General features: G+C 37.3%; 1 protein-coding gene across 5 annotated transcripts in view; it reads left to right on the top strand.

Moving 5' to 3' along the window:
- Window positions 1–16,775, top strand: part of LOC143665410 (uncharacterized) — a 105,871-nt gene extending 89,096 nt beyond the window's left edge. For all 5 annotated transcript variants that reach the window (XR_013166945.1, XM_077138735.1, XM_077138734.1 and 2 more), the window contains 2 exons: window positions 14,950–14,978; window positions 16,497–16,775. Coding sequence is in view for 4 of the 5 variants with exons in the window: in XM_077138735.1 (XP_076994850.1) it covers window positions 14,950–14,975 (26 nt within the window). In the remaining variant the exon portion in view is untranslated. The remainder of the gene's footprint in view (window positions 1–14,949; window positions 14,979–16,496) is intronic.
- The last annotated feature ends 998 nt before the right edge of the window (window positions 16,776–17,773 follow it).

Genomic DNA, 17,773 nt, shown 5'->3' with positions numbered 1-17,773 from the left:
TAAGTAAGCATTTTCCTTGGAGCATCAGGGTAACGGGTAATCATAATAGGTGGCTGGAGGAGTATGGAGTATGTATGTATGTATGTATGTTTGTATGTTTGTGTGTTGAAAACATCATTAGGGTGCCATTACTAAAATAAGGTTCTAATGAAGTTTAAGATTTATTTGTATTTTAAAGAAAAAGACTTTCTGGATAAAGCAGAGAAGAGTCTGAAGCAGACTCCCCACAGTGAGATGGGAGACATTGAGGGAAAAGGAGTGAAGAAAGTTCTGAATTGAAAACATTTTTCCATAATAATAAAGTGAGCCCACATGGGGCAATAACAGAAGGGAGTTTAGGAAAAATAAAGAAACTATGTTCTTGCTGTTAGGAAGAAAATAGTAAAGGGTAATAGTTAATAGCATAAGAATGCTACAGCCAGGAAATAATAGCCAAGGACAAGGTAACTCTAGTTGGGAAAAAGAGGTTAAAAAAGCTTCTTCAAAAAAGAAGCTATTTCTAAAAAAAAAAAATAAAAATAAGATAGAAAAATTGGGAGAATATTTGGAGTAATTAAGAGAGAAAGGACAAACAAAATGAGGATATGGAGACTATGTTAGAAGATCTGAAGAAATCTTCAAAATAGAAATATAGAAGTGTGAACCTGAGGCAAGGAAAAAGGATAGCAAATAAATAACTTAAGATGGGATGCATAAGTATAAAAATTTTACATCAATATGGGCTGCTTTTATATAAAAATTCATATACACCTGAGTCAGAAAATATTCAATAGGAACAATGCCATGCCGAACAAAAGTCAGTATTAGTTAATGGTTCCTGTAGAATTATAATAGATCAGTCCCCTAAGAGGTATGCAATTCAGGATTGTAGTTCTGACTTGAGGTGTTCTGTTAAGTTACCTTCATTTAATCTAAATAATTGTTCTACTGAAATTATACCTATGCTAGAAATAAAATCTTGTGACAAGGAATGGAAATGGTAACCCCATCTCTTTTTGTTTACTTAGATTCTCAACAAACAGCAATTTGGAAACTGGCCATGAGTTTAGCTCCTATTCATATTTTAAAAAGAAATATATTTTAAGAACTTTAAAACTAAAAATTCTTGTTAAAAACTATATATTGATAGTTAATGCATATTTGAAACATTAACTAAAGTATTTTAAGTATTTACCATTATTCTAACAAATTTAATTTTGATGGTAATTATATGTGGTAAAATATTTGTTCAAAATAATGACTTAAGTATGAAAATATAAAATATATATTTTTATTAATAGAAAAAACAGAATAGTTTATCTTAAGATAAAATGAATAACTTTTACAAGATGAGAAAAATATAGGACAAAGCCTAAACTAATATAGTTGTTAAGAGTTTGTAAAAATGGAAATTGTGGTCAAAATCAAAAGATTTTATGAGTCTAAAATGACAACATTTTATTGGACACTTACCCTGTTCTACTGAAAAGATGTAAAAAATTTTTCTAGATAATCAGTGTAAAAAGCAAAAAGTCTGTGTTTTATCAAAATAACTTACGTTAACTTTTATCATGTCATTATCTGTATAAAAAATAGTGATTTTCTCCTGGGTATCATTATACTGGCAAAAAACTGCTTCTTTTCTTGCCGTAAACCAGGTGGCTTAATCTGTTAATCTAAGTAATATTACTATAAATGAATCTATTACTGGCTAAATCATATTCAAAACATATAAATACCTATATTCCTTTAAACCAAAATATCTTAATGCTTTGTCCAGTCTTTATATAAACTACATATGTATAAACTAATTTACCCTAAAATAACCATGGCTTATTTTGGGAGCAGATCATATTTGAAGGCTGAATGCAAGGAAAAAATATACTTGTGGAGTCTTTTGTTCACCTGATGTTGACATTACATGCAATTGATGTTGCTGTCACATGACCTTGGTAAGAAATAGTTAAGTACACTCTAGCTGGGAGGACTGGCTATCCCCCCAGAAAGAGGTATAATTTAATAAAGATATCTAGGTCCCAGGAAGCTCCTCTTGGTCCCTAGCCAGTTCCCAGATGACCCAACTGGGCCCGGTCATGTAAGCAAATTGGAATTTGGCCACTACTGTGAGAAAATATCATAAAAACTGCATGCAATAAATTTAAAGTCAGCAAAAATGGACAACCAGTTATAAAGAATCCACATCCCTGCATTCCTTTTCAATCAATCCAATTAATTCAATTAAAAAAAATCTGGTCATTTACTATGGGTAGACATCACTATTGACACGCTGCTTTCATTTTTGCTACCTGCCACTTTAGGGATTTCTGATTATATGTTACAGAACTTATTTGATATTTTATAAGGAGATTCTGATTTATTAAACAAAAGGCAGTTAACAGCTGCAGCTGAATGAGAGTTACAATTAATTGAACAATGCATTCAAGAAGGACAGCTTGTTCAAATAGATCTAGAAAAGCCTGTTGATTTTATTATTTTCTTTACCTTGCAATCTCGCACAGGCCTATTTTAGCAAGATGGTGTTTTAAAATGGATTTTTTTACCAAACAGTTGACAAAAATGTTTAAATACATATTTGAAAAAAATTATTTCTTTAATAGCCAAAGGTTGCCAATGATATTATCAATTAAGAGGTCATGATCCTAATTGCATAGTGTGTGATCTCACAAAGGAAGAGGTTGAAAGTCTCTATATTTTCAATACCTCTCGGCATATAGCATTAAGTGACTTCAAAGGACAAATTGATAATCATTTGGCTATGTTAAAACTTTTACAATTTTTAAAAAAGAACGCAATGGATTTTGCCTAAAATAGTTCGGGCTTCCCCACTAGTTTTACTGTCTTTACTGATGATAATATTAATGGGCAAGCTGCATATGTCACCCCAGTGGAAAACAAGTTAGAAAACACCTTATACCTCAGCCCAGTGCACTGAATTAGCAACTGTAATTCAAGTATTGCAAAATTTTCCACAATCTCTTAATATTGTTTCTGATTCTGAATAAATCTGCCAAAAAGTTACATACATTGAAACAGCTTCTTTGTTTAAAGGAAATAAATTGTCCCAAATGTTTTTACATTTACAAACATTAGAAGTCGAATTAATCCTCTTTTTATCATGCATATAAAAGCTCATACCAATCTTCGTGGTCCTTTGTCATTACAAAATCAGCAAATAGATACTCTTGTGGGGGTAATTCAAATCCCACAACACTTCACAAATTGACTCATATCAAAAGCGAAGGGCTGCAAAAGAAATTTCCATCTTTATCTAAACAGAAGGCTCAGGACATTGTTAGGACTTGTCATATCTGTGGACCTTTAAATGCACTCCCATTTGCAGCAGAGGTTAATCTTTGAGGTCAAAAAGCAAATGAATTATGGCAAATGGGTGTTACTCATATTTCACAATTTGGTAAATTGCAGTATCATAGACACTTGTTCTCATCTCATCTGGGCTACCACACAATATGGAGAACTTTTCTGCCATGTTCGATCACATTTACTTAATGCCTTTGCTGTTATGGGATGCCCTCTATCTAATAAAATGGACAGTGGTCCTGCTGATACAGGAAAGTAATTTTGTAAATTTTATACTACTTTTCTTATTATTCATATCACAAAAAATTCCACATAATCCCTCTGGGAAAGGAATTATTGAATGAGCAAACCAGACGCTAAAGTCTATGCTCATAAAACAAAAAGGGGGAGATCAGGAGGATGATGTTATGAAAATATGTACACCAAAAGATCAATTAGAAAAACCACTGTTTAAATTTTTAAACATTTATGATAATTCATCACAGACTCCTGCAGAACAACATTTTAGTAATTTGGAAAAGAAAAATGATACAACCCAAACAGAACTGCAGCTGTAGCCAATCTATTGGAAAGATGTTAAAGATGATTTATGGAAACCAGGAATGGTAAAGGTGTGGGGTAGGGGTTTTGCTCTTGTCATTGCAGATGACAGAACCTTGAGAATAATACCCAGACATGTCGACCCGGGTGAAAATAACTAAATGGGTAATGTATATTATAGGACATATGATTTTAATTACTGAAGGACAGGGACATACTTATACTTATTCGGCTTATATTCCTTACCCACCTTTGCTGCAAGCCCTAACATGGGCAGATCCAACTTTACCAAAATATCTGAATACTACTTTAGGATTCCTAGGTCCAGTAGATTCTAGGCTTCCAAAACTACTTAAGGAAGAAGAAAAATGGTATCAGATTTAACTTTTCCATTTTTAGAAAGACCCGTATGCATAACTCTATGTAATCAAATGATATTTGCTTATTAGATGGGACAGAGAGTTGGAATAAATGGCAGTTATGTCATATGGATTGAACAGTTAGCATAATTAATGATTCCTACAGAATTGTAAGAGATGTGGCCCCTGTGGGGTCTCCCATCTCTAACTTGAAGATAACTGAGATTATATGGACAAGCAAGCTAAACCAGAGTTTAAAACATAGAGCATGATTTGTACCAAATTCATGGAATGATAAATACATTATTCAAAGAAATGTATGGGAAATTTTCCTAGGACTGGGACCAATTTTTATAGCAAATTCTAGTAACTATAACTTCTCTTTAAATAGCAGCCATAAACACTATATACATATAGGAAATCAAACTTTTAATTGTGAGAATTATTCTCTATTCACTTGTCTCCAAGCATTTATGTTGCAGGAAAATGAGATAATTGTAGTAGCAAGGAGAAGAAGAGGTATTAGGCTGCTGGTGCAGATGTCAAGATCTTAGCAATCCTCTCCAGAAACACAAGTCCTGATCTATTTGGCAAAAGAATATTGAAAAGGACTAAGAGACTAATTGGACTCATTATTATAGCTGTCTTTGGAATCATTGGAATTATCACAGTGGTTGCAGTTGCTGGAACTACATTACTAAGTTTGGAGCTGTTTATACTTTTTCTCTTCCTCCACAGCTGTGTTTAATAACAAATAATCAAAGTCAGAGTGCTTGACTGGTAGCCAATGACAGGTAAGCCCCTTCCTTCAGAGCTTAAGGGCAACCTAAGCCAAGCACAGTCACTAAGCAAAGCTGCGCCAACCATGTGATTCTTGCAAAACTCTTGTTTCCCTCCCGAATCAAATTCAGAGAGCTTGACTGGTAGCCAATGACGGATAAGACCCTTCCTTCAGAGCCTAAGGACAACCTAAGACAAGCACAGTCACCTCAGCTTATAAAATAAAAAGGGGGAAATGTAACAGACAGGATTAACATAAGACCTGCGGAACTACTTGGGAGTAGATGGCATTAGGGTGGTGGTGGCAGTAAGCTGCTTCATGTTATCTGATTTGTGTAAGACAGTCTAGGAGGAAGAGAATGCTTATTTACCTCAAATGGTTATTTTAAGTATGAAGGAAGAACACTGAAAGCTAAAAACTTTGTTCCCTCAGGAAATGCATGCATGCCTTTTGTCATCCTGCAGTATATAACCAGGATCTGGTTAAGAATAAAATTGTCTGAAGTCTGTCTGATGTAAACTTAAGCTTCAGACCCTCTGGAAAAAAAAAGTACAATGCAGGAAGGCAGGGCAAGATGGGGCATAGTGAGGTGTGGAATTTAGTTCAGATCCCAGAGCAGCTAGTAAATGCCTGGAACAGTACAGGACAACTGCTGGGGGAACATTAGTGACCAGACAGAGTTTTCACCAGTCTGGACCAGGTGGAATGGCTGAGACCCCACACAGAACTGTAAATCCCCCAATCTGTGGAGGCTGATACCCCTCCCCATGGGCATGGCAGGCTGGTTCCAAAAGGGAAAAGGAAGCAGACTTTATTCACAGCAAGGACTTAGCTCAACCAAATTTCAATTACAGGATTACCAAATTCTGATTGCAGAAAACAGGCCCCCAACACAGATAAACTTGCAATAAGCATAAAAGGAACTGGAAGTTTTTGCCCTGGCAGAGAGGGTGGGGGCTGATAGGAAAAAAACCAAAAAACAAAAAAACAGGCTTTTTGAGTTGGATAGCACAAAATACTGAAAACAGTTGGACCCCAAGGAAAGGGGGCACATAGAGCCTGGAGATGCGTAGAGTCACGTACCAACTCAAGCTCTTGATTGGCAAACCTGAGGAGTGGGGTCCAGCTCTAAAAGGGCTTTTTACCTCTTTTACACCTTAAACAGCTAATTAGATAGAACTGGAAGCACATCACGCTACAGCACTGCCCCAGGCAAGGGTGGAATTAAGGTTGTCTAAGAGACAGAGTACTAGTCAGATGAAAGTGGTTAATTCCCTAAAGCATGTATCTTCCCTAAGAAAAGGTGATCAGGGCCCAGCTTAAGTGGAATCCCTCATTCAAGGAATTCAGGCCCCAAGGGCTGGAAAGCAGAGCAGTCAAAGCTATCCTATACCTCACCTCTGACAACAACACATCTAGCAGGGAGAGTCTAATGAAATTAAAGGCACTGCATCACTTTAAGCTAGTGGGAAGCCACATGGAGAAAATCACCACATGCTGGACAGAATAGTAAAATCAAAGTCTAGAGACTTCATAGGGAAGTCTGACAACCTCCTGGGTCTCACACTCAGGGAAAACTGGTGTGGGCTACTCCTGAGATGTGGACCTGTCTGGTCTGGGAAAATCTGACTGGAATTTATAACATCTAAGGAGACCTTCCTCCATATAGGCATGGCAAGAAACATAAAAACAAGAGCTAAAATATTCTGATCAGTTAAATAGAACCTATACTAGAAGTCTAGAATAAGTTGAATTGAATATTAAAGAACAGATAAAGAAGGTATCCAGCAAGAAAACCCTAGGGAAAAGAGTGAAAACAACTTTCAGAATAAACTAATTCAGGAAATAAAATACTTAGAAATCCAGCAGAAAATAGTGAGTCATACTAGGAAAATCAAAGAGATGGCCCAGTCAAAGGAACAAACCACCACTTCAACTGAGATACAGAGTTGAAACAACTAATTCAGGATGTTCTAACAGACATGCAAAATCTCAAAAAAAAAAAAAGTTGAGGGAGGATATAAAGAAGATATTGGGTGAACAAAAAGAAAAACTAGAAAATTTGTAAAAACAAATCACAAAACTTATGGGAATGAAAGGCACAATAGAAGAGATGAAAAAAAAAACAATAGAAACCTACAACAAAATATTTGAAGAGGCAGTAGAAAGGATTACTGAAATAGAGGACTGAACATCTTAAATCAGACATGTAAAACACTTTCTTGGATCATAATGGAATGAAGTTGGAAATCAATAACAGGAAGCAGGCTGCCTGTTATATATGAATATATAGAAGCTAAACAACACACTCTTCAATAACCAGTGGGTCAAGGGAGAAATTACATGAGAAATTAGTGAATATTTAGAGGCAAATGAAAATGAAGATACAGCATTTCAAAATTTATGGGATGCAGCAAAGGCAATGCTGAGGGTGAAATTTTTTGCCCTAAATGCCTATATCAAAAAAGGAGAAAGAGCAAAAGTTGAGGAATTACCTTTCACCTGGAAGAACTAGAGAAAGAACAGCAAACTAAACCCAAAGCAAGCAAAAGGAAAGAAATAACAAAGATTAGAGCAGAAATAAATGAAATTGAGAACATGAAAACAACCAAGAAAATCAACAAAACCATAAGGCAGTTCTATGAGAAAATCAATGAGGTTGATGGGCTCTTAGCAAGGTTGACAAAAAGAAAAAGAGAGAGGATGCAAATAAATAAAGCAGAAGTGGAAGAGGAGACATAACCACTGACCCCACAGAAATAAAGGAAGTAATCAGAGGATACTATGAACAACTTTATGTTAATAAACTAGGCAACATAAATGAAATGGAATTCTTAAAAAGGCATAAACAATCATGACTTGAGAAGAAACAGATTACCTCAAAAGCCAATCACAAGTAAAGAGATTGAATTAGTCATTAAGAAGCTCACAAAAAAGAGAAGTCCAGGACCAGATGGCTTCACATGTGAATTCTGCCAAACATTCCAGAAAGAATTAGTATCAAACCTGCTCAAACTCTTTAAAAAAATTGAAGGGGGGGGGGGAAGGCTGCCTAACTCATTCTATGAAGCCAACATCACCCTCATACCAAAGCCAGACAAAGATATTACAAGAAAAGAAAATTACAGAACAATCTCTCTTGAATGAATATAGATGCAAAAATCCTCAACAAAATTCTTGCAAATCGAATCCAGCAGCACATAAAAGAATTATACACCAGGACCAAGTAGGATTCATGCCAGGTATGCAAGGATGGTTCAACATAAGAAAATCAATTAATGTAATACACCATATCAACAAATCAAAGCAGAAAAACCACATGATCATCTCGATTGATGCAGAAAAGGGATTTGACAAAATTTGACATCCTTTCTTGTTGAAAATGCTTCAAAGGATAGGAATAGAAGGGAACTTCCTCAACACAATAAAGGGAATATATGAAAAACCCACAGCTAGCATCATCCTCAATGAGGAAAAACTGAAAATTTTCGGCCTAAGATCAGGAACAAGACAAGGATGTCCACTATCACCATTGTTATTCAACATTGTGTTGAAAGTTCTAGCCCGAGCAATTAGATAAGAAAAAGAAACACAGGATATTGAAATTGGAAAGGAAGAAGTAGAACTGTTACTGTTGGCAGGTGGTGTGAAACTATATGTTGGAAGCCCCCCCAAATCCACAGCATAACAATTAATAATTGTTATATACTAATAAATGAATACAGCAAAGTGGCAGGTTAAAAGATCAATACTCAAAAATCTGTAGTGTTTCTATACATTAGTAATATGCAATCTGAGGAGGAAATCAAGAAAAAAATCCCATTTACAATTGCAACCAAAAGAATAAAATATTTAACAATAAATTTAACTAAGGATAAAAAGACCTATACAAAGAAAACAACAAGAAATTACTAAAAGAAATCACAGAAGACCTAAATAAATGAAAGGGCATACTGGGTTCATGGATTGGTAGACTAAATATAGTTAAGATGTCAATTCTACCTAAATTGATTTATAGATTCAATGCAGTACCAATTAAAATCCCAAAAACTTACTTTGCAGAAATCAAAAAATCAATAACCAAATTTATCTGGCAGGGCAGGGAACCCCAAATAGCTAAAAATATCTTGAGAATGATAAATAAAGTCAAAATCTCACACTACTTGAATTTAAGGCATTTAGTGAAGCTGCAGTGGTCAAAACAGCATGATACTGGCATAAAGATAGATATACTGACCAATGGAATAAAATAGAATGTTTAGATATAGACCCTCTCATCTATGGACAACTGATCTTTTTTGTTGTTTTACTGCATGCGCAGGCACTAGGAAATGAACCTGGGTCTCCAGCATGGCAGGTGAGAACTCTGCCACTGAGCCACCATGGCCTCCCGACAATTGATCTTTGATAAGGCATTCAAGCCAACTCACCTGAGACAAAGCAGTCTCTTCAATAAATAGTGCTTGGGGAACTGGATATCCATATGCAGAAGAATGAAATAGGATCCATATCTCACACCTTATACAAAACTTAGCTCAAAATGGATCAAAGACCTAAATATTAGAGCTAAGACATAAAACATTTAGAAGAAAATGTAGGGAAATATCTTATAAAACTTGTAATAGGAGGTAGTTTCCTGGATCTTGCACCCAAAGCATGAGCATTGAAGAAATAAATAAATTTATGTGAAGTCCTCAAATTTAGACACTTTTGTGCATCAAACAACTTTGTCAAGAAAATAAAAAGGCTCCTATGCAGTGGGAGACAATATTTGGAAATGACATATCAGAAAAGGGTCTAGTATCTAGAATACATAAAGAGATTGTTCAACTCAACAAAATGAGAAACAACCCAGTTGCAAAATTTGCAAAAGACATGAACAGACACTTCTCAGAAGAGGAAATACAAATAGCTAAAAGGCACATGAAAAGATGCTCAACTTCCCTGGCTATTAGGGAAATGCAAATCAAAACCACAATGAGATATCATTTCAAACCTGCCGGAATGGCCGTTATAAATATAATGGAAAATGTAAGTGCTGGAGATGATGTGGAGAAAGAGGCACACTTATCCATTGTTGGTGGGAATGTAAAATGGTACAACTGTTATGGAAGACAGTTTGTTGGTTCCTCAGGAAGCTAAGTATAGAATTGCCATATGATCCAGCAATACCATTGCTAGGTTTCTATTCAGAAGACATGAGGGCAAGGACAAAAATGGACATTTGCACACCAACATCTATAGCAGCATTATTTACAATTGCCAAGAGGTGGAAACAGCCCACATGTCCATCAACAGAGGAGTGGCTAAACAAGCTATGGTGTATATATATGGTGGAATATTATGCAGCTGTAAGACAGAATAAAGTCATGAAGCATGTAACAATGTGGTTAGGCCTTAAAGACATTATACTGAGTGAGATTAGCTGGAAACAAAAGGACAAATACTGTATGGGGTCACTGATATGAACTAACATTAATGAATAAACTTGGAGAATTTCAGTTAAGAACAGAGGTCATCAGGAAATAGAAATAGGGTAGATGTTGGGTTTTTGGAGCTGAAGGGATACAGGTTGTGCAACAGGACTGATTGTAAAAATTCAGGAATGGATAGCATGATACTACCTAATTGTGACACAATAATGTTAGTACACTGAATGAAGCTGAATGCGAGAATGATAGAGGGAGGAGGGCTGCAGGGACATATGAAATCAGAAGGAAAGATAGATAATAAAGACTGAGATGGTAGAATCTAGGAATGCCTAGAGTGTACAATGATAGTGACTAAATGTACAAATTAAAAAATATTTTTGTGTGAGGAAGAACAAAGGAATGTCAATATTGCAGGGTGTTGAAAATAGATGGTAATTCATATTTTAAAACTTCAACTTCTGTGTCTGACTAAAGGAAGAAATGTTTATTTGATACAAAATTTATATTTTGACTACTGCTTGTCCTAATTTAACTTACATGGACAGTTTAATTGAACACCATAAATACATGGAATCTTGAATAGGGCATGAGATTTTGCTGGCTTGTCCAGGTTAGTGTGATGCCATGATAAATATCAGTGTGATTTAAACAGTGAATAAAGAGATATTTTCAGAGTCCCTTGGGGGAATGGTGAGAAAGGGGGAAAAATTCAACTTCCCCATTTGAAGAATTCCTTATATTCTTGCAAGCAGTGGGGACCACCAAATCAATAGGCTGAGCCCTCAATCTCTTAGTTTGCCCCTGTGAAACTTATCCCTGCAAAGGATAGGCTAAACCTACTTAAAATTAGGCCTAAAGTCACTCCCAGAGAACCTCTTTTGTTGCTCAGACATGGCCTCTCTCTCTCTCTGCTGACACAGCAAGCAAACTCACTGCCCTCCCCACCTCTATGTGGGATGTGACTCCCAGAAGTGTATGCCTCCCTGGCCATGGGAGACAGAAATCCTATAATGAGCTGGGACTCAGCATCGAGGGATTGAGAAAACCGTCTCAACAAAAAGGGGGAAGAGAGAAATGAGACAAAATAAAGTGTAGTGGTTGAGAGATTTCATACAGAGTTGGGAGGGTATCCCGAAAGTTATTCTTATGCATTATATAAATACCCCCTTTTTAGCTTGTGGTGTATTAGAGTGGCTGGAGGGAAGTACCTGAAACTGTAGAGCCGTGTTCCAGTAGCCATGTTTCTTGAAGATGATTGTATAATGACATAGGTTTTTCAGTGTGACCATGTGATTGTGAAAACCTTGTGGTCTGATGCTCCTTTTATCTACAGTATGGATGGATGAGTAAAAAATATGGGTATGAAATAAACAAATAATAGGGGAACAAAGGTTAAAGTAAATTGAGTATATTGAAATACTAGTGGTCAATGAGAAGGAGGGGTAAGCAGTATGGCATGTATGAGTTTTTTCTTTTGCTGGAAAGATGAAGAAAATTAAAAAAAATGGTCATGGCAATGAATATACAACTGTGTGATGATATTATGAGCCATTTATTGTAACCATGTCAAGAATGTTTGTATATCAAGAATGTTTGTATGTCAAGAATGTTTGTATGTTTGTTTGTTGTTTACAATAAAAATATAAAAATGAAAAGAAATTTTAGAGCAAGGAACAGTATTTAACTCTTTCTATGCAGGCAATATCATCCTAACACCAAAGCCAGATAAAGATATAGTACAAGAAAAGAAAATTGCAGACCAATATTTTAAATGAAAATAGCTGCAGAAGTCTTCAATAAAATACTTATGAATCAAAACCAGCAGCACATTAAAAAATCATACACCATGACCACGGGGGATTTATTCTAAGTATGCAAGGCTGGTACAACAGAAGAAAATTAAATAATGTAATTCATCATATCAATAATTCAAAGTGGAAAAGCCACATGATCGTCTTGATTGATGCAGAAAAGGTCTTTGACAAAATTCAATGTCCTTTCTTTATGAAAACACTTCAAAGGATAGCATTAGAAGGGAACTTCCTCAACATGGTAAAGGGAATAGATGAAAAGCCCACAATGAACATCATCCTTAATTGGGAAAGATCAGGAACAAGATAAGGATGTCCATTGTCACCATTGTTATTCAATATTGTGCTGGAAGTTCTAGCCATAGAAATTAGACAAGAAAAAGAAATAAAAGCCATCCAAATTGGAGAGGAAGATATAAAACTCACTATTTGAAGATGATATGATACTATATGTTGATAATCCCAAAAAATCTATAGCAAAGCTACTAAAGCTAATAAATGAGTATAGCAAAGTGTCAAGGTACAAGATTGACACCCCCAAATAGATGGTGTTTCTGTATACTAGTAGTGAGAAATTTGAGAAGGAAGTCCAGAAAAAAATTCCATTTAGAATAGCAACCAAAAGAATCAAAGATTTAGGAATAAATTTAACCAAAGATACAAAAGACGTTTGCACAAAAAACTATGAGAAATTGCTAAAAGAAATTATGGAAGATCTAAATAAATGGAAAGGTATACCATGTTCATGGATTAGAAAACTAAATATAGTTAAGATGTCAATAGTATCAAAACTGATTCATAATTTCACTGCAGTACCAATTAAAATCCCAACAACTTACTTTGCAGAACTAAGAAAATCAATAACAAAATTTATTTGGAAGGGCAGGGTGCCTTGAATAGCTAAAGATAATCTTGAGAAAGAAAAATGAAGTGGGAGGTCTCACACTATCTGACTTTAAAGCATATTACAAAGCTAGATTAGTCAAAACAGTATGGTCCTGGCATAAAGATAGATATACTGACAAATGGAATTGAATTGAATGTTCAGAACTAGCCTCTCTCATCTATGGACAATTGATCTTTGATAAGGGGGTCAAGTCAACCCAACTGGGAGAGTGCAACCTCCTCAGTAAATCAATATGTATATGCAAAGGAATGAAAGAGGATCCATATCATATACCCTACACAAAAATTAACTCAAAATGGATCAAAGGCCTAAACATTAGAGCTAAGACCACAGAACTTTTAAAAGAAAGTATAGGGAAATATCTTATAAATCTTGTAATAGGTGGCAGTTTCCTAGACCTTAACATGTGAAGCATGAGCAATGAAAAAATAAATATATAAATGGTATCTCTTTAAAATTAAGCACTTTTGTGTGTCAAAGAGCTTTGTCAGGAAAGTAAAAAGGTGGCCTATGCAATGGAAGACAATATTTGGAAAGCACATATCAGATAACAGTTTAATATCCAGAATATATGAAGGTGGTAAGAGCATCTCTGCATAGATGGGCAGCTCAGTGAAGATCTTGGAGAACTTGGAAAATTTCACTAGCTAAGAAAATTTTTCTTTCTTTAGTAAACCATCCATTTGCTTCACATGTATACCCTGATCCCTTTGCTAATTTTTCTTCCTCATGGGTATAAACAAGAGTAATAGAGGGGAGAAAGAGGGAGAAAAGTGGTGTAATTCTAGTACAGGGATTGTGTTCTAGGCAGCCACTTTAGTGGTTCTACCTGCTTTGTCATTTCCTTTAGCCATCAGATAGATTTTTGATTCTCTGGGCAATGAATTATTGCAATGTCTTGGGCAAGCTTCCAGCAGGTTGAGAATTTCCTGTCTGTGCTTGACAGGGTATTTGTCATGAGTGAGCAGCCCTCTTTCCCTCCTGATAGCTGAGCGAGCATGTAACACAAGAAAGGCATACTTAGAATCAGTATAAAGATTAACTTTCTTTCCAGTGCTTATGTTAAATCCTTCATGAGGGCTGTGAGCTTGTTGTTCTGGGTCAAGATCCCAGGGGTAGAGGCTTTACCTCTATGAGTTCTTGCAGAGAAACAGTATCATATCCTGTTTTTCTAACTCCTTCTTTCACAGAAGTGCTTCCATGTGTAATCCATTCTAACTCCTGGTTATCTAGGGTCTGGTCTTGCAGCTTGGCTAGCTAGAATAATTTTGAGCTAGTGTCTCTGTGCACAAGTACTCAAGGGGTGAATTCTGCTGGCCTGGGATTGTAGGGAAAGGGTAGCGGGGTACTGGGTTGTACAGACTTGTATTTGAACCTCTCATGTGTCTATGACCTGGGCTTGATATTTCAGGGGTCTGTTTGAAAGCCATTGATGTCCTCTTGCCTCTAGGATGTTTCTGACTTGGTGGTGGTGGTGGGGTATATAATGTTAGAGTTTGTCCCTGTGTTAGCTTGGTAGCTTGTTCTACATAATTTTTTTTTTTTTTTTGCATGGGCAGGTACCTGGAATAGAACCTAGGTCTTTGGCATGGCAGGCGAGAATTCTGCCACTGAGCCACCATTGCACTATCCTCGTAGGCTGTTCTATAAGTAAAGTAGTGCCCACGATGTCTCTGAGTTAGGGTGGTCATCCCTGAGCTGTGGCATCTTTGAAAGTAACACCACAGGTCAGGGAATATTTCCAAGGTTTTATACTAAGACTCCTAAAGCTACTCCTTTCTTTTTTGGTTGCATGATCCAGGAATCGAGCCCAGGTCTTCTGCATGAAAGGTGAGCATTCTAATCTACTCCTTTCTTTTTTTTTATTTTTATTTTTATATACATAGGCAGGCACCGGGAATTGAACCTGGGTCCTCTGGCCTGGCAGGCAAGCATTCTTGCCTGCTGAGCCACCGTGGCCCACCCGCTACTCCTTTCTTTTTAATCATATATAGGTAAAAGGGATTATCTATAATAATAATTAGGGCAGGCAGGCTGGTCAGAGCACCTTTGAGGGCAACAAAGTCAGTAGCCTGCTCTTCTCCCCACTCTAAGGGGGCACTAACTAGTCCCCCAATGGCTTCATACAAGGCTGTGCAATTTCTTCAAATCAGGGTATCTAAATCCTGTATTATCCTGCCATCCCCAGGAACACACTTATTTGCTTCTTTGTCTAAGGGGGTGGCATTGAGTATATAGCTTGGGCTCCCTCAGATGACAAAGAGCACTCCTATGGGGTGAGGACAAACCCATGGTAAAGAACTTTTTTAAAAGGCAATTTGAGACTTAGAAGGTGAAATTTGGTACACTCATTCAGCTAGAAAATTAAGGGTAGAAATGATGCCTGGAAGGAGTGTTCCCTCCTAGGACTTCATATTAATAAATCACCCACAGACTGAAGAAGGAAACTGGACTCCATACGCAGATGGCTGAGTCCTGTGCTAGCACATTCCCAAAAAGGTGAGGGCTGATCGTATACCCTTGGGGTGGAACTGTCCAGATGAGCTGGGTTCAGACTGCATTCCTGGGACCTTGCCACTCAAATGCAAATAGAAACTGAGAATCTGGGTGTAAAGTTAAGCAAATGAAAGCATCTCTTAAATCAATAGCTGAATGCCGCAGGGTGGAGTTTGGGATTTTATTGAGGAGGGTCTAAGTGTTGGGTATGGTAGGGTGGAGCGGAATGACGGAATGATGAATTGGTTTATGGCCCTAAGATCTTGCACTAACTGGTAGGACCCATTTGGATTTTTATCAGGCAGAATGGGGATGTTATATGAGGGCCTGTAGAGGATGAGAAGTCCTGCTTTTAGGAATTTTTGGATGAAAGGTTGAATACCTTTGATGTCCTTCAGCTTCAGGGAATACTGCTTTTGGGGTAGAGGTGGGGAGGCAGATCCCTTTTGTACTGGATTACAATAGAAGGGATGTGTCAGAAGCTGATTGGCCTACAAAGTAAGTTTTGAACATGATTTGTCCTTCCTCAGAGTCTGGATCTACAATTGGTATATTTCCTCATAACCTCCACTAGTCTCCCTTGAAACACAGCAGGATTTTCCTTGTTTTCTAGAGTTATACCCTGTAGCATGTTATTATTTACAGGTTTGATAATATATATTTTCATACCATCTATTAGACAAGTAATCATATGGTCCCTTGCATCAAGATCTCGCTGCCCTCTTTGATAGTACCAGTCTGGGTCTGTGTTTGGAACAGCCACAGTCCCTGCCCTGTGTCATGTTGGCTGTTCCCTATGGAGTTTGTCTGCATGCCATTTGACTTCTGCTCACATCCATTATTTTTCCTCAGGAGTGCAACAGGAGGAGAGAACAATTTGTATGTCTACCCAGGTGAGCTCATAGGTGAAGACCAGGTTTTTAAATTCCTCCAGACACTTGGAGGGGTCCTCAGAAAATTGTCCCATTTGCTTCTTACACTGGGCTAAGTCATTCATAGAAAAAGGGATGTGGATCCTTATAGTTCCCATATCCCAACTGGCTACTTCCCAGAGAGGGTTGATTCCATTTCCTGCTGAGCTCCTTTTTATTTCTCCAGGGGATGGTTACAGGCTCCACTGCAAGTATGTCTGGGGAGTTTGAATAAGGAGGGGGTACAGTGGGTATGTGGGAGCTGCAGATCTGTTGGACTCAGAGTCTGGGTTTAGGGGAGGATCATCCCTGTGTCTTTTTGGGGTTTCAAACTTTGGAGGTTTAGCTAACAATGGGTCATTCAAAATATCTAACTCTTTCTCTTTCTGAGACAGAAATAATTCATCTCTTAATTCCCCCTTGAGATAACACATTTTACAAGCTCCTCTCATGGCCTTGTCCTTATGTAAAGCCACAGAGAGCTGGCCATAAAGAATTTTAGACCATTTCCCTTCTCTTTTACAAAAAAGATCTAATTGGAGAATGGTGTTAAAGCCAAGAGTGCCATTTTGCATCCATTTTTCTCCACCTCCCAATTTATATTGAGACCAAGCAACATTACAATAAGAAATCAAACTTTTCCTTTCAGTTCAGTGGTTGGCAGATTATTCCAATTTTTCAGGAGGCAACCCAGGGAACTATCAATTGGGTTGCTGGATGCACTGCCCATTATTCTGAAAGAAGGGATATTCATTCACTGAAGATTGATGTCTCATCCTGCAGCTGAATAGTACCCTGGAAATACCTTTTTGCCTCTGGGTATCCCCACAGGAGACTAAACCTTAGACTTGGAGACAGGCTATCTGGGCTCACCCCTTGACTCCTAAGCCAGATCTAGAGGGCTGAGCCAGACTTCTCACCCCAGTGGCTCTGGGCCAGACTCAGATCACTAGTGGGTTAAGTTTCTCACCCTGGCAGCTCTGGGCTGAACTCGGAGGGCTGGTGAGATAGATTTATAACTCAAGAGGCCCTGAACTGAACCTCTGCTCTTTTCCCAACTCTGGGTGCAGAAAGTCTTTTGGTAAGCTTCATGCATGGCCCAATCTAAAAGCCACCACAGTCTAAGGGCTGTTTACAGGAATGGCACATACGTGAAAAGAAGGAGGTGAACAAGAAGATCCTGAACACTTTCCTCTGGGAAACAGAAAGAAAAAAGCT

Source organism: Tamandua tetradactyla, chromosome 21 (assembly GCF_023851605.1).
Source record: "Tamandua tetradactyla isolate mTamTet1 chromosome 21, mTamTet1.pri, whole genome shotgun sequence".
In the NCBI taxonomy this organism is placed as follows: Eukaryota; Metazoa; Chordata; class Mammalia; order Pilosa; family Myrmecophagidae; genus Tamandua; species Tamandua tetradactyla.
Note: the sequence above shows the minus strand (reverse complement) of the source record. Positions and strands in the feature narration are given on the sequence as shown.